This window comes from Brachyistius frenatus, unplaced genomic scaffold (genome assembly GCF_029030835.1).
Source record: "Brachyistius frenatus isolate BFR_SWC_R1_liver_20210118 unplaced genomic scaffold, ASM2903083v1 Contig_20, whole genome shotgun sequence".
NCBI lineage: Eukaryota > Metazoa > Chordata > Actinopteri > Embiotocidae > Brachyistius > Brachyistius frenatus.
In genome coordinates, this window is record NW_027210619.1 from 1,851,353 (window position 1) to 1,868,490 (window position 17,138).

Below are 17,138 nucleotides of genomic sequence, written 5' to 3' on the forward strand. Positions count from 1 at the left end.
CCACGAAAATCGTTTCAACTCTCGCGTGAAAGACCCGTGTGGTGTATTGACACCATTTCCCAGAAGGTCTTGCGAAGCTCTTGCGTATTTAATCTGCGACAAAACGCGACTGCAGGGCTTAAACCATAAACAGACGAGGGAAACCGCGTACAAGAAAACGGTTTGCCTCCGTACATGAGGACCTTCAGCTGCCATAAGACGCTTTTGTTTTGTTTCTTTTACTCGGCTGCAATTTTGATCTTTTGAGGTAAGTTAACGTTACTTAGAAATCTCTTGAGTGGCGTCCAACCAACGTTTCCTTAACGCGAGCTAGCTGCAAATTAGCACAGCCACTGACGCACGTTTCCTTCAGAAGATGCACTAGAGCTTTTCTCTTTCCCATTCATTGTAATATGTCACATTTCCAAATGTTGTTTGAGAGGCTAAACACCGTCACGAAACACCGAAAGTATTCCAACTATTTTTCTTTTCTAAATACCTCCTAAATGGGAACACGTGATTTGTTTCCAGAAATCTTAATTTAGTGAGCAGTACAAAAGAAAAATAACATTTATACAGAGTGAGTGATGATGATGATGATGATGATGATGATGATGATGGTTTGAGTATATTTGAGTCTCACCTCACTGAAAGTTGTGTACTGGACACCGCTGTGCTTTGATGTTTACATGTAATATTAAAGGACAATTCCTGTTTATTTCAACCGGGCGTTAATGAGTGTACTGTGGCTCTATATATATATATATATATATATATATATATATATATATATATATATATATAACATCGATATACTGTAGCTGCACATTCAGTATCTGTAATTTTCTTTTTTAATTTCAGGTGTTGACTTGCTTCTTGTTATTGGGGACTCCCTCTCTTATGTAGAGGTGTTTTCTTATTTGTTACTGACCTTTTGTGTTTTTTTTAAATATTTTCCAATTTTTCCAAAGTGGCTCTGTAAGTGTGACGCTTTCTTCGCACTCGTCACCTTTGTTGTAGAGATTTGGGGAAATCAGGAGTTGCACTAAACGGTGTGTAGATGCTGTTTATCATGGCAGGAGCCCCCCCCAAAAGCCTGTAAAAGATTTTACATGAATCATTATAAACTTTTAACATTTGAGTCTGCCTGAAAGCCAACAGAGAGATTAGTCACCTGGGACGGCCTGTTTTTTTTTTTTTTTTATGCCACTGGGAAGATTAAAATAAACTCCTGAAAGTCACCTTAAATATGGGACAGTCGTGGTTTCTGGCAGCCAATTATTTGTAATATTTATACCTAGTAACTCTCATGTTACTCAGCTAGAACAGCAAGAAAAGAAACTCTTACTTAATTTTAGATGAAGACAGCATTTCCGGTTTTTTTTTTGGTGCTTTGTCAGACGACACGCAGTCCTTTGGTAGATATTATATTAGAAGAACTAAAACTACATGCACAACATTTCACCTTCAAAACTCCAGGAAGGATTTATTTTGGAATTTGATCCGAGTTGCTTTATCTTATGACATAACTGACTGTTCACCGTCGATTTCAGATGTCTCTGGCAGACGAGCTCCTGGCTGACCTGGAGGAGGCCGGAGATGAGGGGGAGGAAGGACTGTACCCAGAAGAAGACGAGGGGGACAGCGATGGGGAGGCGACCCATGGAAAGACAGGGGGAGGGCTGGAAGACATCCCAGAGGAAATGGAGGTGGACTACAGTAAAGCTGAAAGTGTCGCATCCATCGCCAAGCTCCGCAATAGCAAACAGGTGAGTTGGATCATGCAAGAGCTTTACACGGGTTGATATTTGCAATAATATGTCTGATGTGGCGATCCCCGTGTAACCGTGTTGTGTGTTTACAGTTTTCAGAGATCATGGACAAAATTTCAGTGTATATAGGGAAGCAGCGCAAGAATTCGGAGGGTGAGTGCGATCAATTTAGGATCCTCTTCAGTAGCAGTTTGTCATTCCCTTATTTGTCTTTTATACTGCAAACGTGACAATTTGTGTTATGGTTTAGAAGTTCCTCACAACATTTAATTGAAGTTCAGTGTTAATGAATAGAATTGTAAATCAATAAATTTGGCCTGATTATGTTTTTTTTTATTTTATTTTTTTTTTTTTTTTCCATTTCCTTTCAGTCTCGGGCCCAGTTGAATCCGACCCAGAATACAGACTGATTGTGGCAGCCAATAACCTCACGGTAGAGATCGACAATGAGCTCAGTGAGTTGGCGGTTCCTCTGTGTTAAAACATAATGGAAGGTTCAGCTCGCTTCTGTATAACCCGGAGTTGTCTTTTTGACTTCTTTTCAGATATCATTCACAAGTTTACGAGAGACAAATACTCCAAGAGGTTTCCAGAGTTAGAGTCTCTGGTGCCAGATTCTTTGGATTACATTCGCACAGTCAAGGTGAGTTGACATAATTATATAGCTTTGCATATTTATGTTTGCACAACCTTAATGAAGACAGGTGTGGAGTTAGATCTAAGCCACTTATTATTAGGGGAATCTTTTTCTTTGTTAAAAACTAATACATTTGTAATTTTTATGAACAGAGCAGATTTTTTTTTAGATGTTTAATCGATGCCAGGAGAGGATCTTGAAGAGTTTGTTTTTCAGTTTATAATTTATATGAAAGTTTACAAATAAATCCAAATGACGCAAATAAATTTGACACTACAATATTATATTTTAGAATTTAAATGTTGATGCACATGTATGTAGGTGGATGAAGTGTCATGTGGAAAAAAACAAAACAGCCTCAGTGCTGACAGTATGTGGGGATACAACCCCAGATTAATAATATAAAACCTCACTGCTGCTACATTTCTTGCAAATGATGGTCATATATACTCTGTCAGGCTAATATTTGTATTTTATTCAACACATTTAAAAAATATTGTCTAGTATTTTGTGGCATGTAGGTTGAACATCATGTTTTTTTGTCTCAATTTTCTACTTAGGAACTGGGAAACAATCTGGAGAAATGCAAAACCAATGAAACACTGCAGCAAATCCTCACCAACGCCACTATTATGGTTGTCAGCGTCACAGCCTCGACCACACAGGGGTGAGGCTTACCTGTGTTACTTTATGTTACCCTGCCATATTAAATAAAGGTCAACATCCCAACTGTTTTAATACCAACCAATACTTAGAACATTGTCTTGATTGCAAACTTTGCATCGAAAGTGTTTTGTTTGTTTGTTTGACTTTAGGTCGCAGCTGAGTGAGGATGAACTGAAGCAGCTGGAGGAGGCCTGCGACATGGCCCTCGAGCTGAACCAGTCCAAACACGGGATATACGAGTATGTGGAATCCAGAATGTCATTCATTGCCCCAAACCTGTCCGTCATTGTTGGCGCATCGACGGCTGCAAAGATCATGGGTGAGAGAAAGATCAGGACCTCGCTGCACTCGCATGTTCGAGTGTAGAGAAGTTTGTGCTCATAATGTTGTTGGCGCTCCGTTTGTCTCTCGCCGGCCGCAGGTATCGCCGGCGGCCTCACGAACCTCTCCAAGATGCCGGCCTGTAACCTGATGCTGCTGGGAGCTCAGAGGAGAACCCTGTCTGGCTTCAGCAGCACCACCCTGCTTCCTCACACCGGCTTCATCTACCACTGCGATGTCGTGCAGTCACTCCCACCTGTCAGTAAATAAACCCGCACAAACGATGCGAATGCATTTAACTCGTCACTGAAGCCTTTCAGCTGACGGCTCTCTGCCCTGTTTTTCCCTTCAGGACCTCAGAAGGAAGGCGGCACGTCTGGTGTCTGCAAAATGTACTCTGGCTTCCCGAGTAGACAGTTTCCATGAGAGTTCAGACGGCAAGGTAACTGTCTCACAAGCACATTAATGGACATTAAATCCTCTACTTCTTTCTTTACATCATTTTCATGTATGGAAGATCAATTAACTATAAAATTTACTGCAACTACTGCATTAAATTTTACAACTATATTTATTACAAAACTAATGGATACATTAAAAAAAACATGATTATTTCCCTGGTCTGTCAACATAAACTCAGTTTGTCTTTTTATGAATATTTACATGCATGTGTGTTTGCATGCAGCAAAACTGGAGCAATGGAGTTTATTTCTGTCTCTTCAGGCTGAAACCTTTCTGTCACTTTTTTCAGGTTGGCTATGATCTAAAAGAAGAGATAGAGAGGAAGTTTGACAAATGGCAGGAGCCTCCACCAGTGAAGCAGGTCAAACCACTGCCAGCCCCGCTGGACGGACAGAGGAAGAAGAGAGGAGGAAGGAGGTACGCAGTCTGGCAGCCACTTAAAACAGGCCACTGATGAAGAAGAGAGAGGAGTGCAGTATGGAGAAATGAATGATTAATGGAGCCTTTCATGTGAAGGAAATCCAAAATAATATAGGAGGACGTTACTGAGGTTAAACTGATCAACATTCACTTCCTGAACGAAATGAAATGTTCAGCAGCAACAGAACAAAGGATACGACGGATCAGCATGACAAAAACCAGCTTGTATAACTCGCATCGCCCAAGTTTTGAAAACCAACATCAATTATAAATATATATGCAGCATAACCAAAATGCAAATCTTTTTTTTTTTTTTTCCTGAAGGTATCGAAAGATGAAGGAGCGTCTTGGGCTGACTGAGATCAGGAAACATGCCAACAGGATGACCTTCGCAGAGGTCAGTACATATTTTCTCTGCTGTTTTAAGCTTTATTTATTTGTAATCCAGTGTCGTCACCGTGCCGTAATCTTGAGTGCTCCAAAAAAAGTCCCCCGAGCTGTTCAGTAATCCATGTTGGGTCCACGTCATGTTAATTGTTTACATTAGTAGTTGTTGTTGGCTATATACAGCTGGGAAATCTTGACAAAAATGTGATAGTAACCTAATAAATTCATGATTTAATTTGTAGACCATATTGTTGTTGTTTTTGTTCTTGATTTTTTTGACCAGTTTGAGTGTCATTTACATTTCATTTTTATATGAAACACTGCAGAGTTTATTATACAAGATTATTTGGACATGTGATTACTACAGTCGACTAAAATAGTAAACAATCACAGAGGTCATGATGTTGGAATATTTGCTTTATTTTGGTTGTGTGATTGATTTGAGTGCACTGGTTTTATATCGTTTATTATTCTATATTATGCGTGTTTTTGAGAAGAGGGGCTGAAGCAGTACGGCTCCGAGCTCATTTCTGTCATGGCATTGCAGATTGAGGATGACGCCTATCAGGAGGATCTGGGCTTCAGTCTGGGTCAGCTGGGGAAGAGCGGCAGTGGCCGAGTCAGGCAGGCTCAGGTCAACGAGGCCACCAAGGCCAGGATCTCCAAATCATTGCAGGTAAACGCACTCAAAGCCCCTTTTCATTCCACCGCCTGCTGCTGAGGTATTTTTTTCCTGATCTCTGATGTCTCTGCACTTTGTTTTATTTTTTTTTACTCAACAGAGGACGTTGCAGAAACAGAGCATGACGTACGGAGGAAAGTCCACAGTCAGAGATCGCTCCTCAGGAACCAGCTCCAGTGTAGCCTTCACTCCTCTCCAGGTAAAAAAAAATAAAAAAAATAAATTCATGTTTAGAATCCGCTGAACGCCACACAGGTTCATTTGAGCTCACTGTCATCTGCAGGGGCTGGAGATCGTGAACCCGCAGGCTGCGGAGAAGAAGGTGGCTGAAGCCAACCAGAAATATTTCTCCAACATGGCAGAGTTCCTCAAAGTCAAGAAGGAAGCCAAGATGTGAACACACGAACACACACACGCTCACGCTCACTTAGCCTGCACATGGACAGTTGCACTCAACATTGTAAAGTGATATATTTTAAAATTTTGTCTCACATAGTGCTTCATCCTATATTGTTATTACTTTTTGGGCTCGATTTCTCCATTTTAATAAAATATGTGAAGATTCCAGCTTCTAGTCATTTTTAATAAGAAAGTATTGTTGTGGATTAACGTTTGTTTCAAGCCGGTTAAGTGATGGCTACAAGAACCTTAGCACATCCGAACTTTAATTTTCTTGAGGTTGACTGTATATATACTGTATATATCAATTTACCAAATTAAAGCCAAGCTAAACAAAGTGAATCCATATTCCCATGTAGGAATGACAGGACTTCACACACTCAAGTGTAATTTCTTAAAAGTATTTATTGAAATTTTACAATCCTGTTTTAACCCCATTTTATGACATCTCCCATGCAGAACTGTGATGAGAAAAAAATTGTAAATACGTTTTAAAATTCACATTTTAGCATTTTCTCAACTGAATGTCCCTTTCTGAAAACCTTTAAAAGCCCAAAAAAATAGAATCTATAAAAGGCAAATCTTTCCAAACTTTGTTTTGCTGCATTTTCATTTTCACATCCTCACCCCCTCCTCCCATTTTCCCTCCCTGCCCCCTCCCCCCAAAAAAAGAGCCTGAAAACTAATCACACATAACATGAATGTTTCTGCAGCACAGATCAGAAGTTTTCATGGTTGCTTAAATGGAAAAAATCAGATTCTGTTTTAACACCCAAACTGACATCTGTCCCACACAGCAGATTAACTCTTGTTCTTCAGGGTAGCACATGAACAACCACAGCGGACGAGACATTTTCCCACTCGACCCACAAGTTAAATCGACCACCAGAATTTTAGGATTTCTATGTTTAAACTCTACATGTAAACAGTTTTGTCAGTGCACATTCACTGTATAGGGTTTTCACTTAAATATCAGGTGGTAAATTGAACAGTGGATTTTAAGATGAAGTAACATCAACAAAGTAAAATAAAATCTTAACTAAGAGGTGGGAAGTAGATTTATTATCTAATGCTACTTGTGTATTTTGTGAGTAATTAAGAGGTGACGTAGGTATAGGTACATTCACTACGCTCAGCGTGGCCTTTTTGCATCAAGGAGGATAAGAATTGAACAATGTAAGAATCAAACAGCAGTAGTAATGTCTCGAACCCTATTTTTTTAAAGATTTATTTTACAAGTTTATTAATTTGTCACAAACATGAAGGCGCCATAATAACGCATTTTCGTTGACAGGTGAACTTATAAACATTTTATTTGTAAAGAGAGGGAGTCAGAGACCAGTTCAATTGCATAGCAATTTAATCCATGTCCAATAAGGACTCTTTCCCTGTCACAGGGAGAGGCCCTGTGGTCACTCTCAATCAGCTTTTTAATCGACCAAGACAATATCAATAAAAGTATTGATAACCGCTCACTATCTTCAATAGTGACCATATCCAACAGGCATCGTAGGGTCTTAAAAGAAGCCAGTCCTACGCGCCGTGACTGAGTGTCCACTGTACGTCCCCATTCTAAACCACCAAATTACAGTAAATACAGGATGGGCTGTTTAACAATCAAATCCAAGGTTTGTTTTGTGGCTTCCAGGCTCATGTTGGGTAGGTGGTACAGAGAATCATGTTGAAACGGAAAAAGAAAACAAAACATGAGAAACATGCATGGGGTAGGCTTTCCTAATGCCACATACTGAGTGTGCACACAGACAGGCACAAACGCAGATCTCCAACGAGAGCCCTCCCTGCTTGTGCAGCGCGATGCGTTTGATCGGACCCATGGGGCGTTTTTTCATCAAAAGCAGAGCGCTACATGAGGAGCGAGGGCTTCACACCGAGATGCAGCCTATACAGACACCAGTCTCCGCTTCAGGAGAGGGTTTCTACTACACATCACAATCTCTATCCACAGTTTGGAGTTCAGTCTCGGAATGTCAACAGCAGCACGTTTTGTCTTTCTCTGTCCTTTTTGTGTCCCTGTGCCCGTCACTGCAGATCTCTGTCTTCGAGGTACCTGTACTCAAAGGTAAACCCCTCCTTCTTCCTCTGGCCCCATTTCTCATAGTCAAAGTAAATGTAAGTGCCCTGAAGGAACAGCAGAGGAGAGGCAACCATTAATAAACAAAAAAACACAAAGTCAATATGGAACCCATCAGTGAGTGTGTGAGTGAGTGCATGGGAATGTATGGGAGTGTGTGACATCGTGGTGAAGCTGCACCTGTTCAAACTCATCGGTGATCGTCTTGGGCTCCTCGTGCCTCTGGAACCACATCATGTACTTGGTGTGAAACCTCCACGACTGTTTCTTCAGAGCCTTGGCAGATAGATACTGAGCCTTGGTGCCCTGAGAGAGAGAGAGAGAGAGAGAGAGAGAGAGGAGAGGGGTCAAAGACACCATTCAGCTCAAAAGTTTTAGTGCATCGCAGGGAAAAGACAGAAGGGAAACTAGCAGCTGATACGGAGCGGCGAGGTTGAGAGGATTACCTCCAGGTAGTAGAAGATGAAAAAGAGAGTTTCTGTGGACAGTCTCTGGTAGAACTCTATGGAGTCCGAGTGGTGTGGTGGTATCTGATGGTGGAAGGGCAAAGTCGGACACGGGTTCCTCATCAGGTATTGCCTTTAAGACAGAAACGCAAACAATTACACACACACGTCGCAGAAACAACTGATCAAAGTTTCCTTAAATAAATCTCCCAATTTAAATCATTCGGATCAATCAGTCGAACCATATCAAAGCAAAACCACGGACAAAGTTAGTTAAAGTTATCTCTTTAAAAAAGGATTATACTGGCATTATTGCTTTAATTTTTTTTTTTTTTTTTAATATCACATCAACACGCGAAAAGACCAAAACCAACAACAAAATTTTCCAGCGTTACATTCTTTGTGCCCCAAATCCCACCGCTTCCTGCTGAAGATGTGCATCTTTAACATTGTGACCCACTTTCACTCTCCTATCCGAGCTGCGTGTTTTAGTCATTCAAACAGGTGTAAAACGTGCATTTGCACGGGATTATTTTCAGCTGCGGAATCGGTTTGCGAACGGGTATTTATGGCAGCTGGCGTGAGTGTAGGACCGACCCAAAAATAAACTACAATGGCCTCTTCCCGCTAATGAAGGAACTCCTGGTGCAGTGGTGTGTGTCCCTGACTAATTTTAGGGTAACAGTTGGGGATAAACTGCATCCGGCTCGTGCTACGCGGTAAATACTTGTCACACAGGTTGGTTTCTAGAGCTGCACAATTCTCTCTCTTTTTTTTTTTTTTCTCACGCCCCTAAATAAATGTTTAGTTCATTCGTTCAACCTCGATCCAGACTAGAACTCAAAAGAATCTAATGGTACCTGACACAGGACTTCAACTTTTGAAACACTTTTGTTTTTAGTTGAGATGCAGCAGCTTAATGAATGTGATAGTTTACTTAAACACAAGTATTTTTCGGTGTTTCTTTTCTTCCATACCGTCTCACTCACTCCTCATGGGTGTATTCCCCTCACTGCTGGTTTCTTGCTGCTCTGCATCACCTGGTGTGACACGTGTTAGGAGCGCTTGTTTTTGATGCAGCTTATGTCCCGAATGAAAACGCAGCAGAATTGAGATCGTATAGAGGCACGAATCGAGATCACCATTTTATATGATTAATCACACAGCCCTAATTGATTAATTGTTTTTTTTGTTGTCTCGTTATATGATTTGAGAACAATAAAAACAATTTTTTTTAATTTTTTTTATCAAACCTATTATTTAAATAGGCTGAAACAGATGCAGATCATTCAATTCAAAATCAATACTTTTTTCCAGGTACCACAGAATTTTTGTTCATTATTAAATCATTATCACTCTTAAATAATCCAAATAAATTTGTGAAACACACGCAGCGCTGTATCTTATATGTTGTGGAGTCATAAACGATGCGGGGTGCAACATCGCTGCCTGTGGAAAAGGTGACGCCCTCACCTGATCCTCTCCGAGTCGGAGGGGTGCGGCATGTGTGTCCATGCAGACTCTTGCATTGCCTGCTGGTAGAGCTGGTCTTTGGGGAGAGGGGTTGGGCCCAGCGGACAGACCCCGAGCGAGGGGGGGATGCTGACCTCCGACACGGACGGCTGAGGGGCGGCGGGTGTGCCGGGCGCTGCAGATGAACCAGAGAAGATATCTGCGGGACAAAAAGACAAAGGACAGTCACACAAAGACTAAAGCATCACCTCACTTCCTGTCTCTTGACTGACGTCTTTTAATCTTCTGACCACTTTACTCTCCACTTATTTACTTCTGAATACTTCAGCAACACGGTGTGGGACTGCTACTAACCGTTATGCTCATTATAGACAATTTGTTTGATTGAAAAGTAAAAAATGATTTAAAAAAAAAAATAAATAAATGTTGCTCACAGGTTACCAGAACCAAAGATAATGACTTGAAATGTCTCAAACAACAACAACCCCAAAAACTGAACTGTGAATTGTGAACTGCAACCAGCTGATGTTTAGTGTTTACTTAACAAACCACAAACACTGAATTGGAAACATTGAATTAATTTCATATCAGCTGTTTAACTCAAAGGTATTCTGTGGCTCAGTCGGCAGAGCGGGTTGCACACTAATCGGAAGGTTGGCGGTTCGATCCCCAGCTCCTCCTGTCCACATGCCTAAGTGTCCTTGAGCAAGACACTGAATCCTAAGTTACTCCCGATGGGGTACCATCGGTGTGTGAATGTGCTCCTGATGGCAGCACCTTGAGCAGTGATCTGTCTCATTAGTGTGTGAATGGGAAAACCATGTTAAAGCGCTATACAAGTACAGACCATTTACCATATTCTCAGCACTTGTTTTCTTCACTGATAATGCCGTTTACTTTGAGCAATTACAGCATAATTTACTGCTGCAGCTGCTTTTAAGTAAAAAAAAAAAAAACTATTTATTTTGAATGTAATGTAATTGTAATTCAAAATGTAAGTAAAATTGTAAGAGGGACAGAAGGCTGTGTAAAACTGAGCGTCTTCAAAGAGTCCGTGTGGAAATCATGTCTGACCGTTCCGACCTCTGTCCGTTAGATGCAGGTTGGGAATCTCTCCATCCAGGCTTGATCCCAGCGCTGCTCTCTCAGCCATCGCCTTCAGAGAACTGAGAGGTTCAGGAGCCTGAGGAGGGAACGAGACAGAGCTCATGTGATCACATGGTGGCTATTGAAGTGAAATGAAACGGGGAAGAGAGGAAACTCTAGCTATAGGAGGGCATTGAATGGAAGCGTCAGGTAAATGTAAAACTAGAGCACTCGTCTGATTCCACGGTTTCTGCGCCGATTAATGGATGTTAACAAGTTGCCCTGAGAATTCTATCCATACGTCCACGACAGGCTTCGTCTTCGTGTTTACAGTGAAGAGAACACAAATTCTTTTTTCCAAGTTCAAAAATATCTTGGCATGACATGTTGATATCTGAATGTACTGTTGGATAAGTGTAGGCTTCTGTGTTTGGTACAAACCAGGTTTGTGGGCAGTCAGGGATATTTTAATACATCTATTTACAGCTGAGCATATCAACACTCTGCAGTAATGTACCAAGGAAAAGTACATAAAAAAAAAAAATACACATGCCAGTGCAGTCAGTAATTTAGTAATTCAAAAATAATTCAGTTTGCTGGTTAATTGTTAAGAGTTCAGCCATCTCGGTGAATCATTTAAGCAAGGAAATAACCTAAAGTGACACTAGACAGTTTGACATTCACGCTGCACAAAGTATCTGCTGATCTGATCAGGGAACGGTGATGAGAAGAGCTCCTGCTAATGGCAGGTGTCCTGTTACCGTGTCGACAAAACTAAACCACAAACTAAAGCAGGTTTGGCTGACATCTCCATGTTGCGAGCTAGACAGGCTGCAGCTGCACCCGGCCATAATCTGACTGCTTAACCTGAACTTGGCCTCGCTCCCTCGGCTCACCTTGAGGCCCTCGGAGGCCTGCGTGTAGGAGTGGGGCCCGTTGAGGAGACTCCCTCCGCCGGGTGTGCTGTCTGAGAACGAGGGGGACGGAGAGCTGGGAGGCAAGGTGATGGAGCTGATTAAACTGGGACCGTTGTCCATCCTGCAGCAGGCAGAGTGGGAACATTTAGAGTGTCAAGAACAAGGAGGCACAAGTTGAGTTTCAGGACGCCGGTGAAGAAGACGACACAACTTACGGCTGACTGGTTGAGGAGCTGAGAGATGAAGGCTGGCTGCTCTGTGACTGGCTCGGTGTGCTCAGAGCTGATTCTGTGGAGCTCTCAGCCACCACAGCACTGTAACCTGCAGCCAGGTGAGGGACAGGTTGGAAGAAGAAAAACGTTACATAGAAAACACGCAGCAAACGGCAACACGAGGACGAGGTCACGAGAAGTTGACCTACTTGTGCTTCCATTTTGCTTCAGTCCACTTGGTGGTCTCGCGGGAGCAGCATTCACTCCCACTCCTCCGACCACACCAACGTTTCCTCCGTTGCCTCCCATCATGCCAACAACACCAGCGGTCGTGCTGACAGAACTTGGCGGCACCTGAGAGGTACCGGAGGTACCGCTTTGCCCAGGAACCAGACCCAGAATGCCCCCACTCAGGGAGCTGTGGGCCGGGCTGGAACCGAGCAAACCGAGCCCGGTCCCCGCCCCGTTGGTGGTGACTCCACTGGAGCCAGAGGTGGGGATGGAAGTGATGCTGTCCACTGAAATGCTGGACTGAGTGGTGCTGCTCAAACCCAAGCCTCCCGATGCTGCTGCCTGAGCGTAAGGGGCAGGTGTGGACCCTGAGATGAGCCCTGCCATTGTGTTTAGAGGAGTGGGGTGGCCACCTAGGCCCAATCCTGGCATTTGGTTGGCACTGCTGGTCCCCGACATGCCACCTTTGCTCAGTCCCAGCCCCAGCCCGAGTCCCAAACTGGATACCGGGGTGGGCCCAGATATGGGCTGAGACTGAGAGTTGGGAGCTGATGAACTGGGTGTGCTGGGTGTCGGGAGAGAGGGGGTGGAGGAGGCAGGGAGGAGAGGGTTGCTGGGCGGGCTCGGGGTGTTGTTTGAGGGGACAGAAGGTTTTGTCTGAGGTGGCTGCTGTTGTTGCTGCTGCGACTGGTTCGGTGGCTGAGATTGTTGCTGCATTTGCGCAGGTTGATGCTGATGTTGCTGCACCGCACTGCTGAAGCTCCCTATAAGACTGCTGCTCGTGGGAACAACAGGAATGCCTCCAACAACACTTGCCATGGAGACAAGGGAGGAGGATGAGGAGGACCCCGAGGTGGTGGAGGACGAGAAGGAAGATAGCAAAGATGGGGTGCCGTTCTTCACGGGTGACTGAAAATGACAAAGCATCAGTGAGAGGCATCCAGAGAGCAACAACAGAGGTATGTAGGTAAATGTATGCGGTGCAAAGTTTGCTGTGATCTATGGAGGCTAAAATATGTAGGAAATGGCACAAATTAAATCAGACGTCTCCAACCACGGTCCCACAGAGAAATCGTGATCCACTTCTGCCTGAGAAGCCAAAAACCTTTCAGCCACCGTGACTCTCCAGGACCACGGGTGAAGAGCGCTGCACTAAACTGTTCATCTACGGACACAACACAGACGAGAGCCTCTCACCTGACTGACTTCACTGTCTGTCGATCGTCCCCTTTTCTTATCGTCCTCTGAGTTCTCCTACAGGAGGAGATACCTTGATATGACGATGCACTTTTGAAATGTCGATTCAGCACATTGGCCAGAGGTTTATAACACAATGGGGCTTGTAGGAAAGTTACAACAAATGGAAACTTACAGAGAGGAGGATGTGCAAAATTCTGTCAGAAAGCATTTGTTCTACCAAGCAGCACCTTTAACAGCCTGCACGAAGTTTAAATGATACAAAGATGAGAACTTACAGCAGTGCAAGTTGCCGGTGATGGAGGGATGGGCGAAGAAGAGGTGGTGGAAGTGGGAGTGCTGCTAGAGTGGAGATACATCTCATCTTCCAAATTGCCCTGACCTGATGGAGAAGTAGCAACTAACGCTGCAGCTACGAGAAAGAGAGAGACACAAGAGAGGGACAGACCAAGAGAGACACACAGAGAGGGACAGACCAAGAGAGAGACACAGAGACAGAGAGAGAAAGAGAGAGAGAGATAGCACAGAGACCAACGTCACATGTTGTCATTGTCCCGGATAAAATAAAATAAAAGCATCATCCGCTCCACTCACGGATGTCTTCCAGGTCTAAGTCGTCGTACAGGAACTCATTCTCCTCAAAGTCTGGGTCTTGGGAGGAATCGATGTAATATTCAACATCATCCTTGATCTTTTGGATTGCATCCACTGGCACAGAGTCATTGTCCAGCATTCGTAAAATGGTCTCCAACATGCGAATGTGGAATCGATGCCTCTCAATCAGCCGCTTGAGCTCCTCAATACGATCTTGCTTCTAACCAGTAGACAGAAGACAAGTGTGTCGTTTGTGACAGGTTAGCCAAACGTTTACCAGAAAACACGGAAGTACGCACATTAATTACAGTATTTTTCAGAGTTGCAGAATCAACTTACCTCTTTATCGCCTTTCTTTTTTCGCGTCTGAACTGAAAGAGATTCCACTTCACTTTCAAACTGATCCACCTGCATATTTAGAGTGTCTATCGTATTCTGAAAAAGAGGAGAAATCAGGAATGTTTCAGCAAAATGTATTGACAAAGCAGATTTTTTTTTTATATATCTTATTCGTTTTTCACCAGTTTCTTGATAATTCTACGTTTTGTTTTCATTCCTAATATTTGTCTTTTTTTTTTTCTGTGACTTCACCAAAAGGTAGAAAAGGTTACCAAGAAAAATTCAGGCTGAGGAATGTACAAGTGTAGATAACAGTGAACTTATTACTGTTAGCCACTGCCCCGTTTCCTCCTTTTCCCTCTGAGCCGGATCCACTTTCTGAGCGAGCCCCAAGCCTTCTTTAGAGTAGGCTTTTGTTTTCGTTTCACGTTCCACCACCTTGAACCGCTCCATTTGCTAAGGAAAGAAAAGATCACATGTGTCTTGTTTACTTTAAAGTTTCGATACGCCAATGTTGTTAAGTTACACATCACACAACCAAAAAAACAAAACAAAAAAACGTAATTTTAAAAAAAGAAATAAAGAGGAAGCATACCGTTTCTATAAGTTTGCGGTTCTCAACTAGCTGCCTTTTGTCTTTGATCTCGTTTGAGGCCACCCATGTTTTTATCTGATCTCTCAATCGCTGGAAGAGCGAAAATTAGGTGGACACATTAAAACACACATTTTGAATACTAACAACATTTGGTTAAGAGTGTTGACAAAGAAAATGTGTCTCTGCCAACTTTTCTCACCTGTAGTTTTTTTATCTCTTTCTTGAGGTCAGCCTCATATTTTTCCTTCTGGTTTGCATTGGCTGCATTGTGAAGCTAAAATGAAGACAACAGAATGATATATTACGTTTTACCGCATCAGTTATTACAACAGAACAGGGCTATTGAAACTGCGGCAAGGTGGACATGGCCCGTTTGAAATGTTCTATGGTCTGCAAGAAGATACTGTTTACCTGTTTTCACCTTTAACAAATATGGGTACAGATTTGCTATAAACTTCTTACTTCTGCTTGGAAATGTTTTGACTCTATCATAAACAGGTCCATACTGTTCATCTTATATTTTGCTGTCTGAAATTGATACAATAACAGGGATGCACATGATTAGTTTATTCCACGTACTAATGCATCTATTAACATTTAAAGAGTTATTTGTCGCATTTCATTTACAAAACAGTCTGCGCCACCCCCCACCCCTCTTCGAGCCCTCAGTGCTCTTCCTCTCCTGCCCTCTTTGTTATGAGGTTTTGGAGTAGACCTGCAACACAGTATGGAACAAAACGCCAGGGTGCAAGGATCTCTTACCTTTTGCCAGATATCTTCAAATTGCTCTACACCTTCAGCTACTTTTTTCAAACATCTATCGATCTCGCCTGCGGGACATAAAAGATGACAAACAAAAGGTTCTGCACGAGGGTTTTTTTTTTTGTTTTGTTTTGTTTTTCCACAACAACAACAACAACAACAGATGAACCCGAGCTGAGGGCTGGACTCGATCCTCCCGGGGCACGAACACACTTACAAGCACATCTCACCTTGTAGTTTTCTCTTGTCAGCCATGGCTCTGACTACGACAATGTCCACATTCCGTCTGTCACGAAGTCAAGCTGCGTGAGGGAGGAGAAAACAAAACGCGTGTATGAAAGACGTGGAGGTGTTTTTAAAACAACAACAACAACAAAAAAAAAGAAACACAAAACCCCGGAATCAGTCCGTCGGTTTACAGAGAAGAGAGACTTGATGTAGCAGGACGTTGGCTGCACACAGAAACACAGAAACACAGCACCGCTTCACATCTTAAACAACTTCCCACCGACACCTTCCGTTTGAACACTTCTCTGTCGTTATCGTGTAATTAACGCGGAGGGGTCATCTTTTTTTTTTTTTTTTTTTACCAAACATGACTGACATGGTTAACAGCTTTAAAAAAAATAATATATAAAAAAAATAAAAAGAGCCAGCGAGCAGAGCTAACGTTACTGAGCTACCGCTAACTAGCCCCCCCCCAAAAAAAGATGCTCTTAGCTCGTCCAACCTCGCTCGGATACTAAAAACAAGAACCGCGGAGTATGTTGATGGATGGATTTCTACATTCGTGCATCATTACCCCGGGCTCCAGCACGGCTCTTTATGGTGGTTTTGCGTTGTGAAATGCAACGATTTAACAGAACCCGTTCCTATTCGTTAACCTGCCAGCTAACGTGGCTAACTGTCTGGCTAGCAAGTAGCTAGCAGCTTAGCTAGCTGGCTAGCCAAATTTAGGAAAAAGGGAAACTGGGTCAAGCGGACCGTCAATATTTATAGTTGTGTACGACATTTACCTAGGGTATGGGCTTTCGTTTGTCTTTTTTCAAATACAGCCAAAACTAATTCCAGAAAATCTTCTTTACTTCCAAATTGTGTTTTCTTTTCGACAGGCTCGCTCACTGTAATGTAGCTGAAGATGGACGGTGGCTAAAACCCCACCTCCGCGTTAGGCCCCGCCCTAAACCCGGTGTAAGACCTGTGATTGGACAGACGACACGCCTGTCACTGCCAGACATCCGCTCGAATGAAGGCCAATCATTGGCTCAGCAGCGTGATGAATTATGATGGACACAAACCCCAAACTGCAGCTGCTTCCCTTTCATTGCTTTTTTTTTTTTTTTTTTTTTTTTTTTTTTTAAACATTTCTGTCTTGTTTCTCTGATCAACTCCTAACTCCTACCACCTCTGTGGCTATTCCAATAGATTTATTATTCAGACAGATACTACGTTTTTCATTTATTTACTTG

The 17,138-nt window shown here is 42.8% G+C and overlaps 2 protein-coding genes across 5 annotated transcripts; one reads left to right on the forward strand and one right to left on the reverse strand.

The window, feature by feature from the left end:
* Nucleotides 1–86: 86 nt before the first annotated feature.
* Nucleotides 87–5,838, forward strand: prpf31 (PRP31 pre-mRNA processing factor 31 homolog (yeast)). The gene is made up of 14 exons (XM_069695832.1): nt 87–247; nt 1,533–1,748; nt 1,844–1,904; nt 2,123–2,206; nt 2,297–2,394; nt 2,949–3,055; nt 3,204–3,373; nt 3,476–3,633; nt 3,728–3,817; nt 4,127–4,254; nt 4,582–4,654; nt 5,192–5,320; nt 5,427–5,525; nt 5,610–5,838. Exons 2-14 carry the CDS (start codon nt 1,533–1,535, stop codon nt 5,721–5,723), a joined length of 1,527 nt encoding a protein of 508 aa, XP_069551933.1. The 5' UTR covers nt 87–247; the 3' UTR covers nt 5,724–5,838.
* Nucleotides 5,839–7,067: 1,229 nt separating this feature from the next.
* cnot3a (CCR4-NOT transcription complex, subunit 3a) lies at nt 7,068–16,973 on the reverse strand. Of its 4 annotated transcripts, none has more exons than XM_069695801.1 (18): nt 16,686–16,973; nt 15,900–15,971; nt 15,670–15,737; nt 15,107–15,181; nt 14,908–14,997; nt 14,640–14,768; nt 14,313–14,408; nt 13,974–14,190; nt 13,658–13,791; nt 13,380–13,436; nt 12,161–13,091; nt 11,955–12,060; nt 11,719–11,860; nt 10,811–10,919; nt 9,737–9,935; nt 8,264–8,396; nt 7,998–8,123; nt 7,068–7,864 (listed from the first exon to the last, which is right to left on the reverse strand). In XM_069695801.1, the coding sequence occupies exons 2-18, from the start codon at nt 15,922–15,924 to the stop codon at nt 7,766–7,768; spliced, it is 2,736 nt and encodes a 911-aa protein (XP_069551902.1). In that variant the 5' UTR covers nt 15,925–15,971; nt 16,686–16,973; the 3' UTR covers nt 7,068–7,765. The 4 variants fall into 4 exon arrangements, with proteins under 4 accessions (XP_069551902.1, XP_069551903.1, XP_069551905.1 ...); XM_069695802.1 differs by having other exon boundaries at nt 13,658–13,785; nt 13,974–14,193; nt 16,686–16,972; XM_069695804.1 differs by having other exon boundaries at nt 10,820–10,919; nt 13,974–14,193; nt 16,686–16,972.
* Nucleotides 16,974–17,138: the final 165 nt, after the last annotated feature.